The 24654-nt window shown below is 50.4% G+C and overlaps 1 protein-coding gene across 1 annotated transcript; it reads right to left on the bottom strand.

Annotated features, from left to right (window-relative positions):
* Positions 1-258: 258 nt before the first annotated feature.
* Positions 259-11972, bottom strand: TMEM61 (transmembrane protein 61). The gene is made up of 3 exons (XM_070403347.1): positions 11414-11972; positions 6645-6994; positions 259-669 (listed from the first exon to the last, which is right to left on the bottom strand). Exons 1-3 carry the CDS (start codon positions 11426-11428, stop codon positions 405-407), a joined length of 630 nt encoding a protein of 209 aa, XP_070259448.1. The 5' UTR covers positions 11429-11972; the 3' UTR covers positions 259-404.
* Between the last annotated feature and the right edge of the window lie 12682 nt (positions 11973-24654).

Below are 24654 nucleotides of genomic sequence, written 5' to 3'. Positions count from 1 at the left end.
CCAGCACAGTGGTCTGAATGCAGAGTCCCTGTTCTTTTGGGTATAAACTCAGTGTGACCTTGGCCAGTCCTGGCTCTGCCTCAGGGCCCCACTTTTCTCATCTGCACAATAAACTCTCCCAGCTCTACCTGCCCGCCCGGAGGAGTGCACCCTCTGGGCGCTCTGGCCCAGCCAGGCCCCTGAGACTGCAGCCCCACACACATCACATGGGGCAGAAGAACCACCAGCTGGGCCCAAGCAGCCCATAGAGTCGGGAGAGATAATGAAATGGATTTACTTTAAGCCTCTTGTTACACAGCAACAGATGAATAAAGCAGCACTGAGAAGCAAGTGTCCGTGGAGCGCCTGCTGTGAGCCAGGCACCGTGCCAGACACTAGAAGCAGCTCATGCATTGTCTCTGAACTCAGGGCCTGCTAGGGGCCTTTCCCTTCCTCCCACTGTGGTCTGATCCAGCTGGTATTGTCTCTCCAGGGAGGACAGCAGCAGCAGGGATGACGCTCTCGTAGCTGGGCGGAGGCGAAGGGGGCTGGCCCCCAAGCAGGGCAGCCCCGGAGGCGCTGCACGGCAGGTCTTCCTCCGTGGGGTACGCAGGTGGTGCCAGGGGGCCCTCAACCAGTGGGCAGTGCACGGCTTCCTCATAAGTGGGGATGGCAACCAGCTCTGGGGTCCTGGAGGGACAGGAGAACAGAGGCTGTTAGCGGGGGCAGGGGCAATGCCACTGTGTGCCAGGGAGAGAGACGGAGGGCCCTGCCTTGGGCCAAATTCCTTGCGGGTCCCCCGGGACCCCATGGACACACTTGGAGCTTGGCATGAGCTGCTCTGCCAACCCCAGCTGTCCGTCCCACCCACCCTGCCTCCCCCACGTGCTCACCAGGCCTCCTCAGCTCTCAGTAGGGAGAGTCCTCACCCGCCTCACTCCTCCCTGCTGCTCGTCCCCACTGGCCCTGAGACTCCTCTGGAAAGCTTTCCTGACTGCTAGCTCCCCCAGCAACGCTCCCATAGTGCTCTGGGTGCACATAGTGCTCTCCTGCCCCCACACAGACCCCACTTGGTTGTCCTCTAGGGCAGGGACTGACTTTGAGGGTCATGGAGCTAAGGGCAGATGCCTGGGGGTGTTTGTTGAAAGACTGAGTGATAGTCCACAGGCAGAAGGGCTCCCAGCTTACTGTCATAGCTCTTTTTTTAAAGATACTTTTATTGATTTCAGAGAGGAAGGGAGAGGGAGAGAGAGAGAGAAACATCAATGATGAGAGAGAAATATCGATCAGCTGCCTCCTGCACGCCCCCTACTGGGGATCAAGCCCATAACCCGGGCATATGTCCTGACTGGGAATCAAACCAGTGACCTCTTGGTTTCTGGGTCGCCGTTCAACCACTGAGCCACACCCGATCGGCTATCATATCTCTCACAAGAGCCAGAGTTGTGGACGCTCAGAGCAGGATGGGAGACCTCAGCTCTCCTGCCCGCCTGGACGCCTGAGGCCCTGATGTGGTCCGTGCGCCGAGGGAGTACCTCTGCTTGGCCACCCCGGAGATACAGTCAGCCATGCCGGTCCGAGCAGCCTGGCTTTCCTGAGACCGGCCTCCAATCCCTGAAATGACCCACCGGGCAGGGACGAGAGGCAGAGACCAGGTCCCGAGGCTCCTCCAACCAGGCTCTGCAGCTGGATTCCAAGAACAGACCCCCAGCCACACAAGTGCCGATGGGAATGAACCAGCCGTCAGAGGGCCCCAGTGGGTCACCTCTGGGGAGTCCCTTTCCCTTCCCCACTGAGGACAGTGGAGGGGGAGGAGGAGTGTCACTGATCCTAGGCCTGCTTCTGCTTTGGGGACGCTACTGTCAGATACAGGGGCTGACTAGGTGATCCTGAACGTCCCTTCCCACCTCAGTCACTCGAGGCCTGGCTGTGAGTCTGGGCACTGGCTGGTTCAACTTCCTGTTCTGCCACATCCTGGTGGGCCACCAGGGTCAGCAACTCCATTAATCTGGGCCTCAGTTTCCCCTCCGTAAATGGGGACAATAATGGCCCCTCTCCCACAGAACTGCTTGGCACGTGCTCTGTAAATGGCCGCCAGCCACCAAGTCTCAAAGGTCTCCTTGAGGAAGGGGTATGGGGAGCAAAGCTCACCCCAGATCTCCCACAGGAAGGCTGTCACTCGCCCAGGGTCACCAGTTTGCAGCTGGTGCGGGAGCCGTTCAGTCCACACAGTGGACCTGCCTATCTAGACAAAGGAGCGGTCGATGGCAGAGGCTGGCCCAGAGGACAGAAGAGGAAGTGGAGGGGACTTCGCTCCAGGGGTTAGGAGGTGCCAAGCTGGGACCTGCGGATGCGCCTCATGTGAGCACCCATCACCCGCTGGGGACATGGCGTGTCTCTGGGCAACGTGTCTTCTCAGCCCAAGCCCAACGCAGCCCTCAGAGCGGTCCATGGGGAGGCAGGCTTGCTGCTCCAGCCACAGGCAGGCCATGAAGCAGGCAGTGTGATGGAGGGCCCAGCCGGGAGCCAAAGCTGGGATTCCCCATCCAGTGCTCTTCCAAACTTCTCACAGACCCTCCTCCTCCGAGCCAGCCCAGGAGCCTCGCAGCAGAGGAAGCGAATAAGAGACCTCATCCTTCTCTGCACTCCCAGCATCCTTTGCAGGTGAGGGCTGGTGAAGATCATTGCTCCTGGAGGCAGGCAAGTCAGGTTCTATTGCTGTGTGACCTAGGCTGTGTTCACAACCCTCTCTGAGCCTCTTTCTCCTTATCTGTAAAATGGGGGGAATGGTTTTCATTTAATAGATTCAAGGCAGAGAAAAATGGGAAAAGCTTTGACAACACTCAGAAAAAAAATGGAGGTAAGAAGGCTTCCAGCGCCCCACCTCTCCTGCCTTGGTCACCTCTCAGCCACACCTCTGCCACTCCCCTCTTCTCCAAGCCTGAAGACATGACACAGGCATTGGGTATGCGTGGGGCCACACCAGCAGCTAACCGTGGGCAGGGCAGGGCATAGGTGAGGTGAACCTGCAGCAGGAAGTTTGCTTAGAGTGGCCCTCGTGCCACCCACTGGGCCAGTTGGGCCCACCCAGAGCCAAGTGTCCATGGGGGGTGGCCATAGCGCACACTGCGGAGGAGGCTCTGTCCATGGTGCTCTGGATGTGGCACCCTGCAGTGGCGTGGGGCTGGCTGCCACTAGGGTCCCATGCACAGGGAGCTCCACGGGGCTGGGCTCACCGCTCTCTGGAGCCTGGTTGGAGCCAAAGACCTGGCCTGGCGCCAGTCCCCCGCCCTCAGCTGAGCCAGGCAAACATGGTAGGAAAAGGGATGAAATACTACCTGCCGGGCACTTACACCCTCTAATCTGTTTCACATTCATGACAACCCTGGGTGGTAACAGCTCTCAGCCATTGCACAGATAAGTGAAAATCACACACCAACTGGGCAGCAAAGCCCCAGCTCTGTCTGGCTGAAAAACTCAGCCAACTCCATCTATCACACCTCTCCCCACCCAGCGCCTAATCTCTCCAAACCTCAGCTTTCTCATCTGTAAAATGGGCCTAATCCTTACACTTACCTCATAAGCTGCTCCACTTATGAGCAGTGAAGGCTCAAATCAGTTAGTGGGCACAGCATCCACTGCAAACTATAAAGCATCCTAATGGCAGCAAAAGGTAATGTGTGCACGAACTTGAAAGTGTACAAACTTCCCCACTTGTCATCTCCTCTGAACCTACAACACTCCTAGGGAAAAGGTCTGTTGCCCGCAGCTGACAGATGAGGAATTAGACACAGCTCGGAGAGTCTAAGTAACATGCCCAAGGACACACAGCTTATCAAAGAAAAGGGCAGAGACTGCAACCCTCCTGTCTGAATAGGACCAAGGGTTCTCTGCTGTGCTCACTGAGGGGGGTGGCCCTGGGGTGCATCCTGTCTAGCCACCCTAGTTAGGGGCTAACACGTAAGATGGGCGCCCCCAGAGGGCAGGGGTTTTATCTGTTTTGTCCAGTGTGGCGTTGTCAGTGCCCTACATAGGACCCACCACACAGTACTCAGTAAATATTGTTAAATGTGTGAAATGACAAGTAGAAAAATAAATGGAGAATGAAGTCCAAGAGAGGAAAAAACCTGGCTAAGCCATCAGCCCAGAAGGCCTCTCTGACCTGGGTTTATCTTCAGAGAGTGAGGTGCCTGGGACAGGAGCCGTAGAGTGACCTCCCCCTGGGGGCCAGATGCTGGTCTCCCAGACGGCAGGGCATGAACAACAGCAGCCTCCCTGACCTCCAGCCACCCGGTTCTGAATCTAAGACGGGTCTCCAACCTGGAGCACTCTGCGGCCTCCTGGGAGGGCCTCCTCCCTGGCCCGGCTGGGAGTGAAGGCCGGGTGGCCGCACCTGCAGCTGTGGTCCGGGCCCTGTTGGGCCAACATGGCTGTGTGTATAGACAACATCCACCCCTACACTCAGGCCACCCTGGGTAGGGAGGGCCAGGCTCCGGGCCAGAGGGCCATGAGGCCTGGCCTGGTTCCAGCTGACCACTAACTTGTGGTGTGACCAGTCACTGGTCTCTCTGCAACCAGGTTCCCAACCAAACAGTGAAGAGTTTGGCTGGAGAGCTCCCAAGGCCCTGCCCGTCTAACAGTCGGGTCAAACCAAGGCCCAGCCGTTGGACTAAGTGGCCTCTGTTGAATACTCCATTGTCTCTGACCTCAAGGATTCACAAGCCAGTAGTGGGAATAATCTGTTACATTCCTTAACTCCGCATGCATTCCCCCCTCTCCACCCCCGCTTTTAAATATATTTTTATTGATTTCAGAGAGGAAGGGAGAGGGAGAGAGAGATGGAAACATCAATGATGAGAGAGAATCATTGACCGGCTGCTTCCTGCATGCCTCACACTGGGGATTGGGCCCACAACCCGGGGATATGCCCTGACTGGGAATCAAACCATGACCTCCTGGTTCATAGGTCGACGCTCAACCACTGAGCCATGTCAGCCCGACAGGGCACCAGTTCTTACCTTGCAGGGGAAAGAGGGCTGGAGAAGATGTATGCAGGCCCCTGACATGTAGGTACACCCAATACTTGGTCGAATGAATAAATACATAATAAGTGCAGGCATAATTCACTTACTCAACAAGGCAAACATTGGCTCTTGGTATTGGTGATATAAAGCACAGATATACATACAGAACATAAACACATCTATATGTATAAAAGCCTAAGCAACTTAACAACTGGAATGACCAGTTGACCAGTCACTATGACACGCACTGACCACCAGGGAGCAGACGCTCAACGCAGGAGCTGCCCCCTGGTGGTCAGTGTGCTCCCACAGCCAACCTCTCTCTCTCCCCGCCTCCCCTGCCTGCCAACCTCCCATGGTCCCTCCCCGCTACCAGACGGCCCTCCTGATAGGCCTCAATCACCAGCCAGGCTGAGTGACCCCACCCATGCACGAATTCGTGCACTGGGCCTCTAGTATATAATGTAACTGTGGTATTTAAACTTCATAGGGGAGGACTGAGAAAAGAATGCCTCAAGAGCCTCCTAAGAGGGAGTAAAAATGAAAATGAAGCTTGAGAAATGTTGTCTATTGCAAGATTTTTGTCTCTGTCCCCCCCCTCCCCCCCCCCACGCTCCCCTGAGCCTTTGTACATGCTCTTCTGCCTGCCTAACCTGCCTCTGGCCACCTTAGCCTCTTGAGGAAAAGTTGACATTTACTGTGCACCTACTGTACGCCAGGCACTGGGCTAAGTTCTACGTATACATCATCCCATTTAATTCTCCCTGTGTCCCCTGAGCTAGGGAATGGGTGACAGCACAGACTCTGGGTCCAAGTCCTGGCCCTGACAGACACTACCTGGGTGTCCTTGGGCAAGTTACTTACTAGTAACATTGTGGTGCCTCCGTTTCCCATCTATAAAGGGAGTAAATAACTGTACCTATTCCAGAGGACTGCTATAAGGATTAAAAGAGTAAATATATGACAAGCACATAGAACAGTGTCTGGCCCATGTCAATACTATACAGGTGTTGGCTATTATTGCTGCTGTTATTATTCCTGTTTTATTTCAGATGAGGCTGAGGCTCAGTGGGGTTGCATGATCTACTTGAAGTCTACTGCTAGTTAGTATAGTGGTCGGCAAACTGCGGCTCGTGAGCCACATGCGGCTCTTTGGCCCCTTGAGTGTGGCCACGAAGTTTCAGTCGCACTGTACGTGTGCGCCCGCACGTGGTGTTTTGTGGAAGAGCCACACTCAAGGGGCCGCAGTTTGCCAACCACTGAGTTAGTAGAACCAGGAGAGGGTCCCAGTCAGTCTGACTCCTGCGCCTGGGCTCTTAACCACTGTGCTACTCTGCCCCATACCATGCTGAGCTCAGCTTCCCACTCTTCCAGGAAGCCTTCCTGGATTTCCCCATATCGCCACAGGACTGCATCTATGCCTCTCTCACAGCTCTAACTACTCCGTGGGGAGCCACTCTACCTCTGTCATGGGGCTTTAAACTCCTCCACGACTGTGCTGATCAGCCTTCAAGTCCCCAAGGCATAGACAAAGCCTGGTCCCGAGGAGGAACCCCATGAGAGTTTGCTGAGCAAGTGCATGTGACGGAATGGTGCCCCACCTATGGCCCCAACCTTTGACCCCCACCATTCCCCACTAACCTGCAGCTCTCCTTCTCCGACGGCTCCACAGTGAGGTAGTACAGGTCTCTGGAGAGGTGATATGGGTCACTTCTGGGTGACCCCCAGGCACTGGCCTTGATGGACCACAGCAGGCCAAGGAGCAGCAGCAAGCCGCCTGCCCCAAAGCAGATGAAGCTGATGGGCCTGAGCAGGGACCCGGGGGCCTCAGGCGCAGGGTACCCAGTGGGTGGGGCCGGCTGGCTGGGTTGAACACCCTTATCCCCTTCACTCCACCACGCGAAGCAGAGCGTCCCGGCGACCAGAAACACTGTGCCGCTGACCGACACGCAGTAGCGGAGGGTGGAGGCCACTCGGCCCCTGTCACAGTTCTGGACATGCAGAAAGAAAGAGGAGAAGACATGGGCATGAGAGCAGCCTGCCAAGTGCTGGGAACCTGGGTTTTAGTTCTCCTCCACCTGAGGTCACTGGGCTGCCTTGGAGAGGTCATTTGAGTTCTCTGTGCCTCAGTGTCCTCATCCGTGTAATGGAGATGATGCTCCTAATTTTGCGGGGCTGTTCTGAAGGTCACAGTTAATGTGTCTGACGTTGCTAGCACCACCCCTGGGATCGAGCAGGAGTTCAGTAAGTGTGGCAATGTTTGTTCCGGGCCCCTCCAGGCCTCAGAGGCCTTATCTGCCCAGTGGGTATAAGACTCCACAGGCTGGGAGAGAGAAGAGGAACACCCCTGGGCTCCATCAGGCCTGCCAGGACCGGGCTGGCTGGTTACACATGCCTCACTTCACCCAGTCACAATCCCCAGAGGTCGACAGTGTCGCCTCCTCCTGATAGAGGAAGACACACAGGACAGGAAAGGAGCGAGCGCGAAGGAGGGCGCTGAGACGTCTGGAGGTAAAATTCATGATCTGAAGCAAAATTGTGCACAGAAATGCCCACTGTGGCCTTATTTATAATGATCCTAATTTGGAAAGAGCCAAAATGTCCAACTCTAGGGAAATGGTGAGTAAACCATGACACAACCTCTAGATGGACCATCCATGACTTATTTTAAAAAATCAAGCTCAGCACAAATGTTCAACAACAGGAGGCAAATGTTTTTGATATCTTACTTTTTTCAACTAATTACCCAAATAGTGTTATCTCAACGAGGTAAAGAAAAAATGCACAGGGAAAAAAACAAAAAACACTGGGAGGAAGCCTGGCCCCAGACAGGAAGGGGCTAAAACATGTGTCTGTGTGGTCCCCAAAGGCATTGTACATGCTGTTCTCTTCCTGGCAACTGCCCATTATCTCCCCTCAAGGCTCAGCTCAGCCCCACCCAAGAAACCTTTGCCGGTGACACTTTAAATACCCAATCCCCTCGGCCTTATTGGACCACAGTGCTTACCTGTCCGTGATTAACTTCTCCTTTGCCGTCCACATTGGCCCTGTTCACTGCTCCATCCCCCAATGCCTAGCACATGATAGCTGCTAAATAAAGATTTGTTGAAGAAATTCCCTTAAATGAGGGAGAAAGTGTTGCTGGCCAAATATTTGTTGTGTGAAAAGCCTGCTCACAGCTGGAAGGGCTGGGTGAGGGAGGATCCCAGAGGATCCCAGCTGCTTCAGCACCCAGCCATGAAGCAGAGGCCTGGCTCTTGGTCCCCACACTGCCGCTCACCGGCTGCGCCCTGGGCTGAGCCTTTCCACTGCTCTGGGCCTGCTGCCTCATCTGTACAAGGAGCAGGTGCTCCAGCAGGCTGCAAGGAGAGCTCAGTGTGGTACCATCTCCCCTCCCAAAAGCTGAGCCAGAGAAGCAGGGAACTCACAGACCTCAGAGAGACTTCAATGGCCAGAAACGCCTTCCAAATGGGAGTTTACCCAGCCCAAAGTGGTACATCAGACGATGCCCTGGGGGGCAGCTACCCCAAGGCATGCTCCTAGGGGAGCAGAGGGATGTGCACAATGTTCAAGATACAGTGGATAAAGCTTCAGCTTTCAAAAGGGCCTGTTTGCACCAGGGGGGTGGAGGGAGCGGGGGAAGGGGAAGGGGCTTGAGGAGTGCAAACTTCCTGTTACTGCACAGGGAACAGAGTCAATAACACCAACATCGTAATAAACTATGTACAGTGGCAGATGGTTACTAGCTTTATTGTGGTGATCACTCTGTAAGGTAGATAAATGTTGAATAACGATGTTGTACACCTGAAACTAATGTAATACTATATGTCAATTATAATCAAAAATAAATTAATTTTTTTAAAAAGAGTATGTTCCCAAATGTGTTTTAAAATGTGTGTGTGGTGCCCTGGCCGTGTGGCTCAGTTGGCTGGAGTGTCGTCCCGTACACCCCAAGGCTGCAGGTTTGATTCCCAGTCAGAGCACATACCTAGGTTGAGGGTTCACTCCCTGGTCAGGGTACATACAGGAGGCAACCAATCAATGTTTCTCTCTCACATTGATACCTCTCTTTCTCTTTCTCATCAATTAAAAAAATAATTAATAAATGATATTAAATTAAATGTGTGGGGTTAAGAAATAAATCCATCCATGTTATCAAAAAGAAAATGTGTGTGGTCCAGCCGATGTGGCCCAGTGGCTGAGTGTCAACCTATGAACCAGGAGGTCACAGTTTGATTCCTGGTCAGGGCACATGCCCGGGTTTCGGGCTCAGTCCCCAGTGGAGGTGGGTGTGCAGGAGACAGCTGGTCAATGATTCTTTCTCATCATTGATGTTTCTATGTCTCTCTCCCTGACCCTTCCTCTCTGAAATCAATAAAAAAATATTTTTTTAAAAGTGTGTGGGTGTATGTGTGTGCATGCACATGTGGGAGAGAGAATCTATAATATACCCCAATCCCCCTGGGCCATTTGCAAATTACCTGCAGTTCTCTGCCTGTGGATCTGTCTTTGGGGCAACTGCCTCCTGCCTCCAGCTCAGACATTTTCATGGGGGAAGAAAAGAACCTGACTACCCTCCCCCACAAAGTCAGACAGCAAGGAGAGGCTGTGGAGTAGAATAGGGAAACTGATGCAGATAGCTGCATGAACCGGCCGAGCAATTTACAGCCAGATACAAAAGGTCACCTCCCTAGAGATAGCGTGTAGGCATCAGTAGTATTTCAGCTCCAGGCCCAGAAAAGCAGCAATGTTTGGTGGGCAACTCCCGGACCAGCTGCAATGACTAATGACCCTGCCCTGGTGCTGACCAATCAGTAGAGACCACAACCCTAAAGGTCGTGGAAAAGCTGATGAATATCTTATTGAAATCTCCTCTAAGACCGCCCCTAAATTCCCAGCCTTTAAAAACCCTCAAAACAAAGGACCCAGCGGGTGCTCCCCTCCCTGGAGTAAGCTCTCGCCTTTCCCTTTCCTCTTCTTCCCCTGTAGGAGTGCATCTCCTAACTTCTAAGGGTCCCCATGAGATTTGCAACCTGTCTCCAGGCCCCATTTCTCGGACTTTCCAGTGAGCAACAGCAACCCCGCCCAGGCTCTCCTGTGGCTTCTTCCATCCTAAGCCCTTCCCTGAACCCAGCTCTAATAAAGGACTCTCAATCACCTGGACTCCGGTTGCGAAATCTTTCCTGCACAAGGTCAAGAACCCACACACTGCCCAGCTAGTGTAGCTCAGTGGTTGAGTATCGACCTATGAGTCAGGGAGTCATGGTTTGATTCCGGGTCAGGGCACATACCCAAGTTGCAGGCTCTATCCCCAGTAGTGGGCATGCAGAAGGCAGCTGATCAATGATGAGTGATTCTCATCATTAATGGTTTTTTCTCTCTCCCTCTCCTTTCCTCACTGAAATCAATAAAAATGTATTTTTAAAACACACACACACACACACACACACACACACCGCTGGCCAGCCCTAGGCAGACCCGCTAAGGGCCCGGTAACAACCTCTCACACGTGTGTACACGGTACTCTGATGGGGGAGGAAGAAAGAACTCCCTGCCCTGGAGGGAATAGCCCCAACTCCAGAGAAGCCCTGATCCCCACACTCAGCCTGCCAGACTGGCGCCCTCCTCACCTCCCTCTCCCTCACCCTCCCACACACAAACACATCCCAACTCTTGCCACCTGGGGGCCTCTACACCTGTTGCTCTCCCAGGCTGGGGAGCCCTCTGTCCCCATCCAGGGCCCTCATTCCACAGCCCCTCCTCCCCTTCAAGACCCAGCCCAACACCTCATCTTCCCAGAAGTCTCCCAGCTGCTGCCACCCTCGCCTCCCACCAGCCAGAGGGGGCCTTTCCTTGCATCTGATGGGTGGCCCCGCTGTCTGTGGCCATTCTATCTGTCCACTCTGTGTCCTTGATCAGGCAGCTCAACGTCTCTGAGCTCAAATTCCTACCTCCTGGGGAGGAGGAGTAAGTTGTGAAGATGAGGTGGCAAGATGGCAAGCTGTAGGTGAAGCACGGTGAGGCCAAGGGAGCTGGACAGAGAATGGCCCTGCTCTGATCCTGGGCGGGTTACCTCGCTTCTCCATGCCCCCCTCTCTCCTCTGTGAAATGGGCACAATGACACCGTGCTGTCCTACGACCAACAAGGGAACTGTAGGTGCCAGTTTGCTGTAAAGAACTGAACCATGTCGTCTAAACCAGAAGTGGCCCAGCCATCTCCACCTAAACCGAGGCCCTGGGCGCCTGGGCCCCAGGCCGCTCAGCGAGGCAGCACACGGAGGAGAGCCGAGGTGCAGACTGCCCAGCAAGGCCCCGCGGTCGGTCAGGGTGAGGGGAAGGGACCCGACGGGTTGGGCGTCAGCGGAGCCTGGATGCTCCCGAAGGAGCGAGAGCAGGAAGCTCGTACCCACCTGGGGCGCAGCCATCGCGCGCGGGCGTCAGGGGCGGTCCAGGCACGGGGACCCAGGGGGCAGAGGCATGGTGGCTGTCGGACGGAGAGCGGCGAGCACCTGGAAACCAGTCCCTCGGGTGTGCAGGGGGCGCCGGCCGGGAGGGGGTGGCCCTGGCGACGGTCCCGAGCCCCCTCTCGGCGCCGCGCAGAAGCGCTAAGGTCGGGTCCGGGTCTCGTCCCGGGATCTCGCCTGTCTCCCACCCGCAGCCGCGTCCGTCGGGGCCGCCGCCGCCGCCGCCCCGCACCCGAGCGCAGGTGCCGATCCGGCTTCACCCGCAGGCGCGGTTCCCGGCTGCGCGCACCAGCAGCTCATCGGCTACCCCGCGGGGCTCGCCCAGGACCGGCGAGGTGACCGCCCGGCCCCGGCCCTGGCTCGGCCGACTGCGGACCTGCCCTCTGAGCTCGGGCTCTGAGAGGGACCCGCCGCACCTTTCCTGGGATCCGCGTCCTTGCGGGCCGCCGGGGCTGGCGGAGACTCCGGGACCAGCTCCCGCGACTCCGGGGCGGCTCCCGGTGCCGCCCCGCCCGGCCTTAAAGCGAAAGCGCGAGTGGGGCTGGCGAGGGTCACGGTTTTCCAGCACCGGGAGCGCCGAGGCCGCTGTTGCCCGGAACCACCCTGGAACAGCAGGGACTCGTCTGGCCTCGGGGCTGTCCTGCCCCCACTACGTACCCCCCTCCCGGGGGTGGGGGGGGAGGGGGCTTGGGAAGGAGACGGCTGCTCTGAGAGCCACCGATGCCCAGCCAGAGAGGGATCTAGGATTCCGGAGCTCCCCGCCTCCCCCTCTTCTCACTCCCACTTTACAGCAAGGGAGACCGAGACCCAACGAGGGAAAGTCGCAGGCCTAAGTGCTCTACCGCAAACTACATTTAGGCAACTGGCTGAACTGGCTTTTCTTCTCCCTGAGGTCAGTCTGAGAGCCAGCGCTAAGGGAGACCCGCAAGACCTCACCTGGAGGAAGTCAGTCTCAGGAATAAAGGCCCGCGAGTAAGTGCTTCCCTGGCTCCTGCCCAAGCTCCTAGGAGAATGGGGCTTGAGAGCAGGCCTCCCACCTGATGGGAGACCTCCCCTCTGAGCCTTCCTCCGTGTAAAGGAGGCCTGAGATTCAGGTCTGTGAGGGTGGGCCCGCCGGCGGGGCTCTGCGGTGGAGCGGTGATCTATGAACCAGGAGGTTACGTTCCACCAGGGCACATGCCCCGTTGCAGGTTCGATCCCCAATGTGGGGTGTTCAGGAGGCAGCCAATCAATGATTCTCTCTCATCGTTGATCTTTCTAGCTCTCTCTTCCTCTCTGAAATGAATAAAAATATACATATTTTAAAAACTGTGAGGACTGAATGAGTTAAGCACTTGAGGTTAAGCACTGGGAATCTAGCAAGTGCAGGGTAACAGCAGTTTTTGTGGGCTGGTTTTTGGGGTATCTGGAGGGAGGACCAGCTGTGCGTGCGTGTGTGCATGTACGTGTGTGTGCATGTGTGCGTGCGCGCGCGTGTGTGTGCATGTGTGTGTGCGTGTGTGTGTGTGTGTGTGCATTCTTCTATGGGAGGACACTGGAGTTATCTTAGAAAGGTGGGAATGGGGTAGAGCATCCAGGCTGGAGGAGTAGCGGGTGCAAAGCCTGGACAAAGTCACAGGCTGCTTAAACCTTGACAAGTTCATGTGGGTCAGAGGGAGCTGATTCCCAGGCTAGCCTAGGTCTGTCTGGGTTTTGGTTTTGTCTTTTCCTGCTGCTCTAATAAGGCAGGGACAGGGCAGGGCCTGAGTCCCCTCATCCATGCCAGGGAGTCCCCACAGAGCTGGCAGGGTGCACTCTCAAATTACAATGGCTCTATTTGAGAGTTTCCTTAGTCTGTGGTGACCTCTCTGAGAGCAAGGACTAGGTGTGACTTGGCTCAAGACCCAGCAAGGCCAGGATCACTGGGACTAGGTCCCGATTGGAACCCAGGAATCTGGCCCATTCTCCTGGCTCTGTCTTCCTCTTCCCCACCTTTTGGGGTCTCTGGGGAGCCCCACGGGCTTGGATATACTTGCAGACCCTTTCTGAACAAGCGCCCTCAGATATTCCCTGGCACCAGGTTGGAGACTCAGAGGAGAAAATTGTCACCAGCTTTTGCTTCTAGGGGGTGCACCCACGTATTACAAACATCACCAGCCAGCTGGTTTTCATTTTTTAAAAAATAATTTTATTTTTCAATTACAGTTGATGTACAATATTGTATTTGTTTTTCTTGTTAATTATCACTCAGTGAAATCATCGAGGCTGGGAGACAAGTGCCTTGCCCACAGTCGCACAGTCAATACGTGAGGAGTAGGGAGTCGGGTGGGGAGAGGAGGTGCCAAAAACCATGTCGTTCTGAATCTTCCAGACCCTTATCAGAATATCCCCCTTCACAATCTGTAAAGGGATAAAAACATTTCCCTAAATGCAGCCTCATCTGCACAAGCTCTGCCCACCCTCCTGCCCCACCTCCCTACCCTCTCGGGCCCACGGCCACATTTGGAGAAGCGATAAGCACTGGAGTCAGGCCTCTTATGGCTGTTATGAGGGTTAACTGAGTTATTATACGATGTGCTTAGCAACAGTGATTGGCTTATAGTAAGTACTTAGTAATATTGGCTATTATTATTATTATTATTATTATTATATCTGTAAGTGGAAGAGAAGCAATGAGAGAAACCATGATCTTCCTGGCAGAGCATCCTCCCTCCCTCCCCCCTCCTGCCTCCAGGACAGGGGTCCAGCATCCTTTTTCAGGACCACATCCTGAGACAACCAACTACTGTAACATGGTGATATAACTCTTTCTAAGGGTACACATATTACAAAAATCTAGTCATACACGGCATGCCCTTTGTAATAGTTTTTATTTTCATTTCACAGAATTCATCATGAACATCTTTCCATATCTCACTGCATTCTAGTTATTCACTTACATGTCTGGCTCCCCTGTAGACAGCACCTTGAGGGCACATATGGACATCTCATGTCCTTCCCCGTCCCTCGTGCCATCTCAAAGCTGGCACGTAGTAGGACCACCATGAATATAAGTGGTGAACAGCATGGGATATACAATAGCGGTGGGTGGTTCTGTCCCCTGCCCAGGAGCACAGCTCATTCCCATAGGGAGGGAAGAAGACTCAGGGAGTGGGGGCATCTCAAGGTCTGCCAGCTCTGCAGCCAAGGCAGGTCAAGATCTAGCGTGGGAATATCTTTAAAGATAAGTCTCTGAGCACATTCATTAATGCCAAATAGTAGCAGGGTTCAGAGGTTTGACTTCCTGAAAGAGGGGGTTTAGGCCAGTGTTCTCATCCCCAGGCAATTTTGCCTGCCCCAACCCCCAGAGAACATCTGACAATGTGTAGAGACATTTTTGATTGTCACAACCGTAATAACTGGTGGGGCAATGCCACTGCATCTAAACATCCCGCAGCGCATGAAGGGGCAAGGGCTACGCCCTCCATCTTGCCCCGAATCCTCCATTTTGGGCAGCAGCCATGTGCTCAGCAAGGAGCTTCTTCTCGGAAGCCCAAACCTCTGCTAGCCACACCTAGGATTTCTTTAAACTAACCAATGATAATCAAGGGAAGTGCGTGCCATAGATATGACCACATCCTGTGTAATAAGACACCGACTTGCGCCTGGCCAATTGGCAGGGCCCACAGTCCTCTCTCCTCCCCTTACTATAAAACCCCTCTCCCCACAGGGCTGACTCTCTGCCACTTGCTGCTGCGTCAGTAAGGAGGGTAGGTTCAAACCCAGGTTTGAACAAAAGACTCTCTGCTTTTGCATCGGACTCGGTGGCTCCCTGGTGGTCTTTTGGGGATCCTGAAATCTGGGCTTAACATTTGGGGGCTCATCCGGGATCCCCAAGACCCTCGAGGGACCCCCGATCCGGAGAGCCTGACTGGCTGCGGTAGGTGTCTGTGTGTTGTGTATTCTGTTCTGTGTGATATATGTTCTGTCCTGTGTGAGCTCACTTCTGAAATTCTGTAGTGCCCGAAGCGGTCTAGGTGGACGCACTGCAGAAGGACCACGGGCAGGGGAGAGTTGGAAGATGTTCCACTCCCCAGGAGGGATGCGTATTCCCCTCAAGAGGGATGTGGTTTCCCCTCACGGATTTGAGACGAGGCAGGTCGCTCCCGCTGGTTTGGTGCAAGGCCATCGTCTAGCTTTCGAGTTTGCTTCCATGGAGTTGGAAGGCTGTACTTTTTTGGGGCCCTTTAGTTGTCTGTGTTTGTGTTGTTGTTTTTTTCTGTTTTATTCTGTGGACTTACTGGACGGACATTATGGGACAGACTCAAACTACTCCTTTAAGCATTATGGTCATTTTAAAGTCAAGGGCTGGGCCAAACATGCTTGCCAGCCTTAGGTGTGGTTTTCCAGGGCAGCTGCGGTGAGCCTTGAAGCCTAGGATGCAGGCCTGGGTGGAGCCGCTGCAAGTGCAGATCTTGGTGGTAGTAGAAAATAATTTAAAGTCCTTCTTGTAATTGAAAAGTTTTACAAAATTTAAAAATGCGTCTGGGATTTCTGTGCACGTGTAAAGAGAAAAGTGGCTTGAAACTAATGCTCGCATTGTCCGATTTTGGATTAGATAGAGTTTTGAGCTGGAATCTCTTTACAAATGTACAAAATAAAACCCCAAGACTGATTATTTCCTGGGAAAGATGGCAAATTTTACCCAAAGGAAAAAAGATGCTAGCTGGATTCTAGCAGAAGGATTGGTGTGTCCATAATAAAGAACAGTTTTTAAATGTTAACGAAGGGTGTTAAGGTTGGCTTCCCAAGAAAGAATGTGGTCAATTTACATCTGAAAAGATCAGGTAGGCCAGAACCTGTTTTGCAAGGCTCAAATGTGGTTTTCCAGAGCCGCTTGAAAGTAAAAAGTAAAGTTTACTCTAATTTGCCTCATGAAAAATCTAGAGAACAGAATTAAATCTGTTGGTTGAGTATTGAGAAATGCTGAATATTTAACTTGCCAGCTAAAAGTTTAAGGTTCGGATTGAATTGGGAAAAAATATGTAATTGTAATAACTAAATGCTTTTGCTTATTGGTCTGATTGAGAAGAGAGGATTGATTTTGTGACCTCAACTGAAGATTTCTGATGCAAGGACCAGTTTAAATTTAATTAATATTCTTTAAAATGATTATAACAGGTATAAACAGCTAATAAGATTTCTGTTTGTCTGCAATACAGCCACCATTTTCAGCTGCATGACTTGGCAGCCGCCATGTCAGCCACATGGCTTGCCGCTCCCCTGGGGGCCGCCATCTTGAAACAGCAAAGGCCCCTCCCTCTTTAAGGAGATGTTTTGCTGCAGGAATGTGGATGGGGCAGGAAGTGTGCTTGCCTGCGGATTTATTTTTAAGCCAATCTCTTAAATCTAGAAAACCCTGCTTTCCTTAAACTAAGGACAATTAAAGGTTATGTCAAAGTCTTTAAAAGGAACTGATAGCAGTAATCCAATTTCTAAAGTCATACTGATCTTAGAGGGCACATTTTTCCTTTGCCTGGGAGGGACAGCGCAGCTGTCCCAGGGTTGGAGGGCTCCAGTTGACTTGTCAGCTCAGTGTTCTGGAGACCCAGGACTGTAATTTAGATAACATGCCTAAGTTTAACCTAGGTTACCCAAGGACTCTAGATAATGTGTTTATCCAAAACTGTAATTTAGATTGCATGCTGTCTCTGCTTCTGTAAATTGCTTTTTTTGAAAACTAGGTTCCTCATTCCAAACCTTGAAATGTAGTCAATACCTTTGTGATTTTTTGACTGCCTCTGTTCAGGGATTCAAAGTTTTTAATGGGAAATGTTATATGAATGTATTGCTAATCTAAGGCTGTTTGTTTGCTAGGGACTTTGATTTGCTAAAAGGTATTTGTGGCTTTTCTAGTCTGATTGGGATATTTAGGGGTGGGGCTCACAGTTCCTCAGGGCAGAGATTTTGTGGGCCCCCCCTGCCTGTGCTGACTCTTTCCTTGAGAGGGCACCAGAGGGCGCATGAGGACATTTGGCCGTGCCTCCGCCATCTAAGAGACCGGCCCAACCCCATCTCCTCATCAGCACAGACCAGGAGATTGGGTCTACGTCAGGAGGCACCGCTGGGAGACCCTCGAGCCATGTTGGAAGGGTCTCTACACTGTGGTGCTGATGACCCCCACCGCTCTCAAGGTAGACGGTGTCGCGACCTAGGTATCCGGGAAGACTTCGTCACCAAATGGAGCGTCGATCAAGATCAACGCAACCCACTCAAGCTCAAGCTACGGCGTGGGCACTGGGTAATGACATCATGTAGCAATGTCTGGCTTCCTCTTTCTAGTGACAACTAGCCTCCTTGCAGTTTCTTCAGCCCAGGAACACAATTTGCTTTATAGCCAGGTGCAAACATTTCACATTTTAACCAAATGTCTGTGAAGCATTTTCCCGTGCCTCATCACATTTGACCCTCACAGAAGTCCTAGAGTAGGTAGATAGGAGACTTGGTGAAATTCTATTTTCTTTTCATTAGCTGGAAAACAGAGATTTAGAAAGCTTAGAAACTTGACCCGACTGAAAAGAAGTAAGAAATGGTGGACCTTGAAAATGACTTCAGGTTTTCTCACTGCGCAGAATATAGTCAAACAGTTAAATATTTTACCCTTTGTTCTCCCTGCGTGATCTACAATAGTAATCTGCTTAGTGTTGATATTTACTAGTACTGCTGTGTTACTGACAATTACCTGAAAGAAAAGTTGGGGTGCTTCACTGGGATGGAAAAAGTTTAGTTACATCAGAAAGCAGGTCTAATTAAGCAAGTTTATTCTAGCCTATATAATAAAAGGGTAATATGCAAATTGACCCTAATGGCAGAATCACCAGAACGACTGCTGGACCAGTCACTATGAGGCTCACTGACCACCTCTTGGTCCCTTCCTCTGGCCATCAGGCACCTATCACCCGATGGCAAATGGGGAATCGGAGGGTAGAGGGTGGTGGTGGCGGGGGGTGGGGCCAGCTGCGGGCAGCTGGGGAAGATGGCCCTGATTGCAGGCCAAGCCTAGGGACCATACCCGCACATGAATTTCATGCATCAGTCCTCTGATATATATATAAAAGGCTAAGTTGACTCACACATGCATGATACCTATATAGCTCTTGCTGGTGCCAATCGCACATGTATGTTTCCATCTGTCATTGTCGATTGTGAATTTGGTTGACACTTCTATTATAAAGAAAGGGCAAATAGCGATATTAAAATATTTCTTCTAATTAATTTCCTTTCAATGTACATGAATCCGTGCACTGGGCCAGTAATATGATATAAAGAAATATAAGAGACAATAACCCGGAGATTCTAGAAAGTCAACCCTGTGTTCCCGAATGCCATAGAAAAGTCTCAGAAACTACCATGTCACTTCTAAACCAGACCTCCCAGCATGTCTCTGACACAGGAGGAGCAGAGGGTGGGAGGGGCAGGAGCAGGCAGAGATCCTGGCCCCCTCCCAGCCAGTCAGAGCATGTACCCTTTGGTCCATTTTTGGTGCTAGAGTTCTGTGTCAGGTTTTTTTAGGGGGGTGGTATCCAGGGGCTGGAGACTAGGGGGAGAACAGGTTTGGAAACCATTGGTGTCCTTTGATTTCTGTTTTGTTTTGTTTTTTAATATGTTTTTATTGATTTCAGAGAGGAAGGGAGAGGGAGAAAGAGATAGAAACATCAATGATGAGAGAGAATAATTGATTGGCTGCCTCCTGCACACCCCCCACTGGGAATCGAGCCACAACCCAGGTATGTGCCCTGACTGGTAATCAAACTTTAACCTCCTGGTTCATAGTTTGACATTCAACCACTGGGCCAGGCTGGGCTGACTTCTGTTTTTATAGGCCCAGGAAAGGAAAGTGAATTGCCTGAAGTATAACAGGCTGGCAGACTATGTCCCACAGATCAAATCTGGCTCACTGCCTATTTTCATGTGGACTACTCACCAGGAAGGATTTTTTACATTTTTTTAATGGTTGAAGAAAATCAGAAGAATTGTGGAGAGCGGCTACAGTGTTTGGACAGGTTCAAGCCTCAGACTAATGAGAGGGCACAGTCCTCTCATGGCCACTTGCAAGTCCCAGCTTGGAGGGCAGAGCCCTCCCAGCACAATTATAGCCAACAGCTATAGTTGTAAGCTTGAACCTATGGTCCGAACACATGGCCCCATGTGCCTGAGTGATGTGGGCTTGATAGAGTTCAGGTGCATGTAATTGAGTAGGATGGAAACCCACGAGAATGTTGTAAACATCTTGACCACGCCCTTACTTTGCCTTGTGAAATCTGGCTATAAAATAAAGAGACAGCTTACAGTCCATGGCACTGTCTCCATCAGAGAGGGCAGTGTCCCACCCAGACCCAGCTTTCATTCTCTTGTCTACCTTTTCTCAATCATTCAGCGCCCCAACTCAGGTTCACTGAACCTGGCTGAGCAGACGTGGCACATAAGGCACCCAATGTGGGGCTGAGTATGCCATGGCCGTGACAGCCTGCCACAAAGAATACTTCATGATACATGACAATTTTACAAAATTCAAATTTTAATGTCCACAAATAACATCTTATTGGATCACAGCTTTTTTTTACATACTACTTTTGTGTTACCATGTAAGAATTAAGGAGTTGTGACATAAACCATATAGCCCATAAAGCCTAAAATCCTTGCTATCTGTGCCTTTATAGAACATGTCTGCTGATCCCTACCCTAGCCTCTCAGCTCTGCCACTGACAGGCTGTGCAATCCTGGGCAAGTGGCCGCATCATCACTTGTAAAACGGTGATAAAACTTTTCTCTACAGGCGGGTGCCATATGAATTCTCTATTGTTTCACAACAAATTATCACAAACTTATTAGTTTAATATAACACCCACCGTTGACATTTGAATAACACGAGGATGAAGGCTGTTGACCCTACGCCCAGCATAGTTGAAAATCCAGGAATAACTTTTGCAAAGAGGTTGGACCAGTTTAAGTGACTGTGCTGCCCCTTCTCACATCAGAACTACTGACAACGAAGGCCGCACCTGCCTCTCCCCTCTGCCTGCCTGGCTGGCGGGGAAGGGAACCGTGCATGCTGGTGAAGGAACAAGCTGGGTGGGACGACAGTGAAATCCAGAGTAAAAACCACGCTGGCCCAGGTGTCCTGCAGGCTGCAAAATGCAGTTTAATCAGAGCGCCATTATTGTTTGTTGTTAAAATGATTTTAACTATTGGAATGCACAGTTTTTAAATATGCAAATAAAAAGTTTTGACACCTGAAAAAAAAGGAATAACTTTTAACTCCCCCCAAAACTTAGCCTACTGTTGACCAGAAGACTTACCAACAACATAAACAGGATTCACACATATTTTGTGTATTATATGTATTATGTACTGTATCTTACAGTAAAGTAAGCTAGAGAAACTAAAATGTTATTTAGAAAATCATAAGGAAGAAAAAATACATTTAGGGTAGTGTACTATACTTATTGGCACCATACGTTTGTTGTCTGTTCACAAGATGAAAAAACCTGGAGGAGAAACCAAGATGGCGGCATAGGTAAATACCGGAGATTGCTGCTTTGCACAACCACTTCAAAAATACAACTAAAAGACATAACAGACATCATCCAGAACCACAGGAAGGCTGGCTGAGTGGAAATTCTACAACTAGAAGGAAAGAGAAAAGCATACCGAGACTCAGAGGAGGTGCAGTGTGGAAGTAAAATACAAAGGTGCGGAGGTGCATGTGGAGAGGGCTGGCAGCTGAGGACACGATTGTCTTTTTCAATCGGGAGGGAGTCTCAAGCTCTGAGCTCCAGTTCTGGGCGAGTCTCTGGGGACCCAGACTCATATGGGAGAAACGGGACTCGAGGGCAGCTTTCTCTCGGAGGCGCTCCCAGCAATTGCCGGCGCCTCTGAGGGCAGGACTGAGAGCAGCCATACTGCTTGTTCCGCCCGCCCTGTTGATCCCCTGGGACCCCGCCCCTCCCAAGCCATGCACGGAGGCTTTTGCATATGAAAGGCCCGGCCCTTTGTAATCTGAAAATTACTTAACAAACTGCAGCTGGCCCAAGGCCCCAGGGCAACTTGCATTGCTTTACAACTGGCTTCTGCTGGGTAGCCTCAGGCAGAGGCTAGATTAGCACCTCCTTAGATCCAAGAGCCAGTGTACCCAGTGGTCAGAGTAGGACCATCCAGATTACAACTTCGCAGATCCACAAGGGACACACTCAGGGGGCAGACTCAGTGAGCACCAAAGCCCCACTGAAGCAAGTCTTGCCCCAGAAAGGTGTCTTCAGCACAGAAGTTCTCCCACCGTAAACACAGCTGATTCTCACAGCCAATTGGCCTGGAGGTCAATTCCTCCCAGTGTTACCTACAACAATCAAGGCTTAACTACAACAAGACTGAGCACAAAGCCCACAAGTGGGTGCACCAAGAGTGTCCACCTCAGGTAATTGGGGAGGCTGAGCCACTGGGCCCTATAGGACACCTAGCACACAAAGCCACTCTATTGACACAGCGAAGCATAAAAAATGCTGAGACAAAGAAACAGGACACAAATGACAGAAATGGAGGAAAGCAAACTACTGGATATAGAGTTCAAAACCACACTTATAAGATTTTTCAAGAATTTTCTAAAAACTGCCGATAAACTTAATGAGACCCTCAAGAAATCTAGTGAGACCCTCGATGTTGTGATAAAGGACCAACTAGAAATTAAGCATACACTGACTGAAATAAAGAATGTTATACAGACTCCCAACAGCAGACCAAAGGAGCACAAGAATCAAATCAAAGATTTGAAATATGAAGAAGCAAAAAACACCCAACCGGAAAAGCAAAATGAAAAAAGAATCCAAAAATATGAAGATAGTGTAAGGAGCCTCTGGGACAGCTTCAAGCGTACCAACATCCGAATTATAGGGGTGCCAGAAGAAGAGAGAGGGCAAGATATTGAAAACCTATTTGAAGAAATAATGACAGAAAACTTCCCCTACCTGGTGAAAGAAATAGACTTACAAGTCCAGGAAGCTCAGAGAACCCCAAACAAAAGGAATCCAAAGAGGACCACACCAAGACACATCATAATTAAAATGCCAAGAGCAAAAGACAAAGAGAGAATCTTAAAAGCAGCGAGAGAAAGACAGTCAATTACCTACAAGGGAGTACCCATACGACTGTCAGCTGATATCTCAACAGAAACTTTGCAGGCCAGAAGGGAGTGGCAAGAAATATTCAAAGTGATGAATAGCAAGAACCTACAACCAAGATTACTTTATCCAGCAAAGCTATCAATCAGAATTGAAGGTCAGATAAAGAGCTTCACAGATAAGGAAAAGCTAAAGGGGTTCATCACCACTAAACCAGTATTATATGAAATGCTGAAAAGTATCTTTTAAGAAGAGGAAGAAGAAGAAAAAGATAAAGATACAAATTATGAACAACAAATACACATCCATCAACAAGTGAATCTATAGCCAGTCGGCCTGAGGGTCAAATCCCCCTAGTGTTAACTACAACAATTAAGGCTTGGCTAGAACAAGACTGCGCACAGAGACCACAAGGGGGTGCACCAAGAAAGCATAAAAGATGCGGAGACAAAAAAACATGACAGAAATGGAGGATATGGAGCTAAGAATCGCAATTTTGAGGGCTTGCCATAAATTTGTGCAGAACCTCACGAAAACTAATGAGACCCTCGATGCTACGATAAAGAAATTAGAAAGTAAGCATACACGGACTGAAATAAAGAATATTATACCCAATAGCAGACCAGAGGAGTACAATAATCAAACCAAAGATTCGACAAAAAGCACCCAATTGGAAAAGCAAAATGAAAAAAGAATCCGAAAGTGTGAAGATAGTGTAAGGAGCCTCTGGGACAGCTTTAAGCGGTCTAATATCAGAGTCATTGGAGTGCCAGAAGATGAGAGACAGCAAGATATTGAAAACCTATTTCAAGAAATAATGGCAGAAAACTTCCCTCACCTGGTGAAAGAAATGGACTTACAGGTCCAAGAAGCGCAGAGAACCCCAAACAAAAGGAATCCAAAGAGGACCACACCAAGACACATCATCATTAAAATGCCAAGAGCAAAAGACAAAGAGAAAATCTTAAAAGCAGCAAGAGAAAGAGGCTCAATTACCTACAAGGGAATACCCATACGACTGTCAGCTGATTTCTCAACAGAAACTTTGCAGGCCAGAAGGGAATGGCAAGAAATTTTCAAAGTGCTGAATACCAAGAACCTACAACCAAGATTACTTTATCCAGCAAAGCTATCATTCAGAATTGAAGGTCAGATAAAGAGCTTCACAGATAAGGAAAAGCTAAAGGAGTTCATCACCACCAAACCAGTATTATATGAAATGCTGAAAGGTATCCTTTAAGAAGAGGAAGAAGAAGAAAAAGGTAAAGATACAAATTATGAACAACAAACATGCATCTATCAACAAATGAATCTAAGAATCAAGTGAATAAATAACCTGATGTACAGAATGAACTGGTGATTATAATAGAATCAGGGACATAGAAAGGGAATAGACTGACTATTCTTGGGGGAAAAAGGGGTGTGGGAGATGCGGGAAGTGACTGGACAAAAATCATGCACCTATGGATGAACACAGTGGGTGGGGAGTGAGGGTGGAGGGTGGGGTGGGAGCTGGAAGGAGGGGAGTTATGGGGGGAAAAAAGAGGAACAAATGTAATAATCTGAACAATAAAGATTTAATTTAAAAAAAAACAAAAAAAAATAAAAAAATAAAAAATAAAAAAAAAAAAAAAAAAAAAAAAACAAGTGAATCTAAAAATCAAGTGAATAAATAATCTGATGATCAGAATAAACTGGTGATTATAATAGAATCAGGGGCATAGAAAGGGAGTGGACTGACTATTCTTGGGGGGAAAAGGGGTGTGGGGGATGCAGGAAGAGACTGGATAAAAATTGTACACCTATGAATGAGGACAGTGGTAGGGGGGTGAGGGCGGAGGGTGGGAGGGGAACCGGCTGGAGGGGAGCTATGGGGGGGAAAAAAGAGGAACAACTGTAATAATCTGAACAATAAAGATTTAATTAAAAAAAAAAAGAATGTCCAAGCCTGTAGAGGATTTTTTTTTGTATAGAATTTTTAAAAAAAGAAAGAAAGAAAGAAAGAAAGAAAGAAAGAAAGAAAAAACCTGCATGTAAGTGGACCCACGCAGTTCA

Source organism: Myotis yumanensis, unplaced genomic scaffold (assembly GCF_028538775.1).
Source record: "Myotis yumanensis isolate MYYU_CA2020_CCGP unplaced genomic scaffold, mMyoYum1.0.hap1 SCAF_2, whole genome shotgun sequence".
In the NCBI taxonomy this organism is placed as follows: Eukaryota; Metazoa; Chordata; class Mammalia; order Chiroptera; family Vespertilionidae; genus Myotis; species Myotis yumanensis.
The sequence above is the reverse complement of the archived record's forward strand: the minus strand, read 5'-3'. Positions and strand labels throughout refer to the sequence as shown.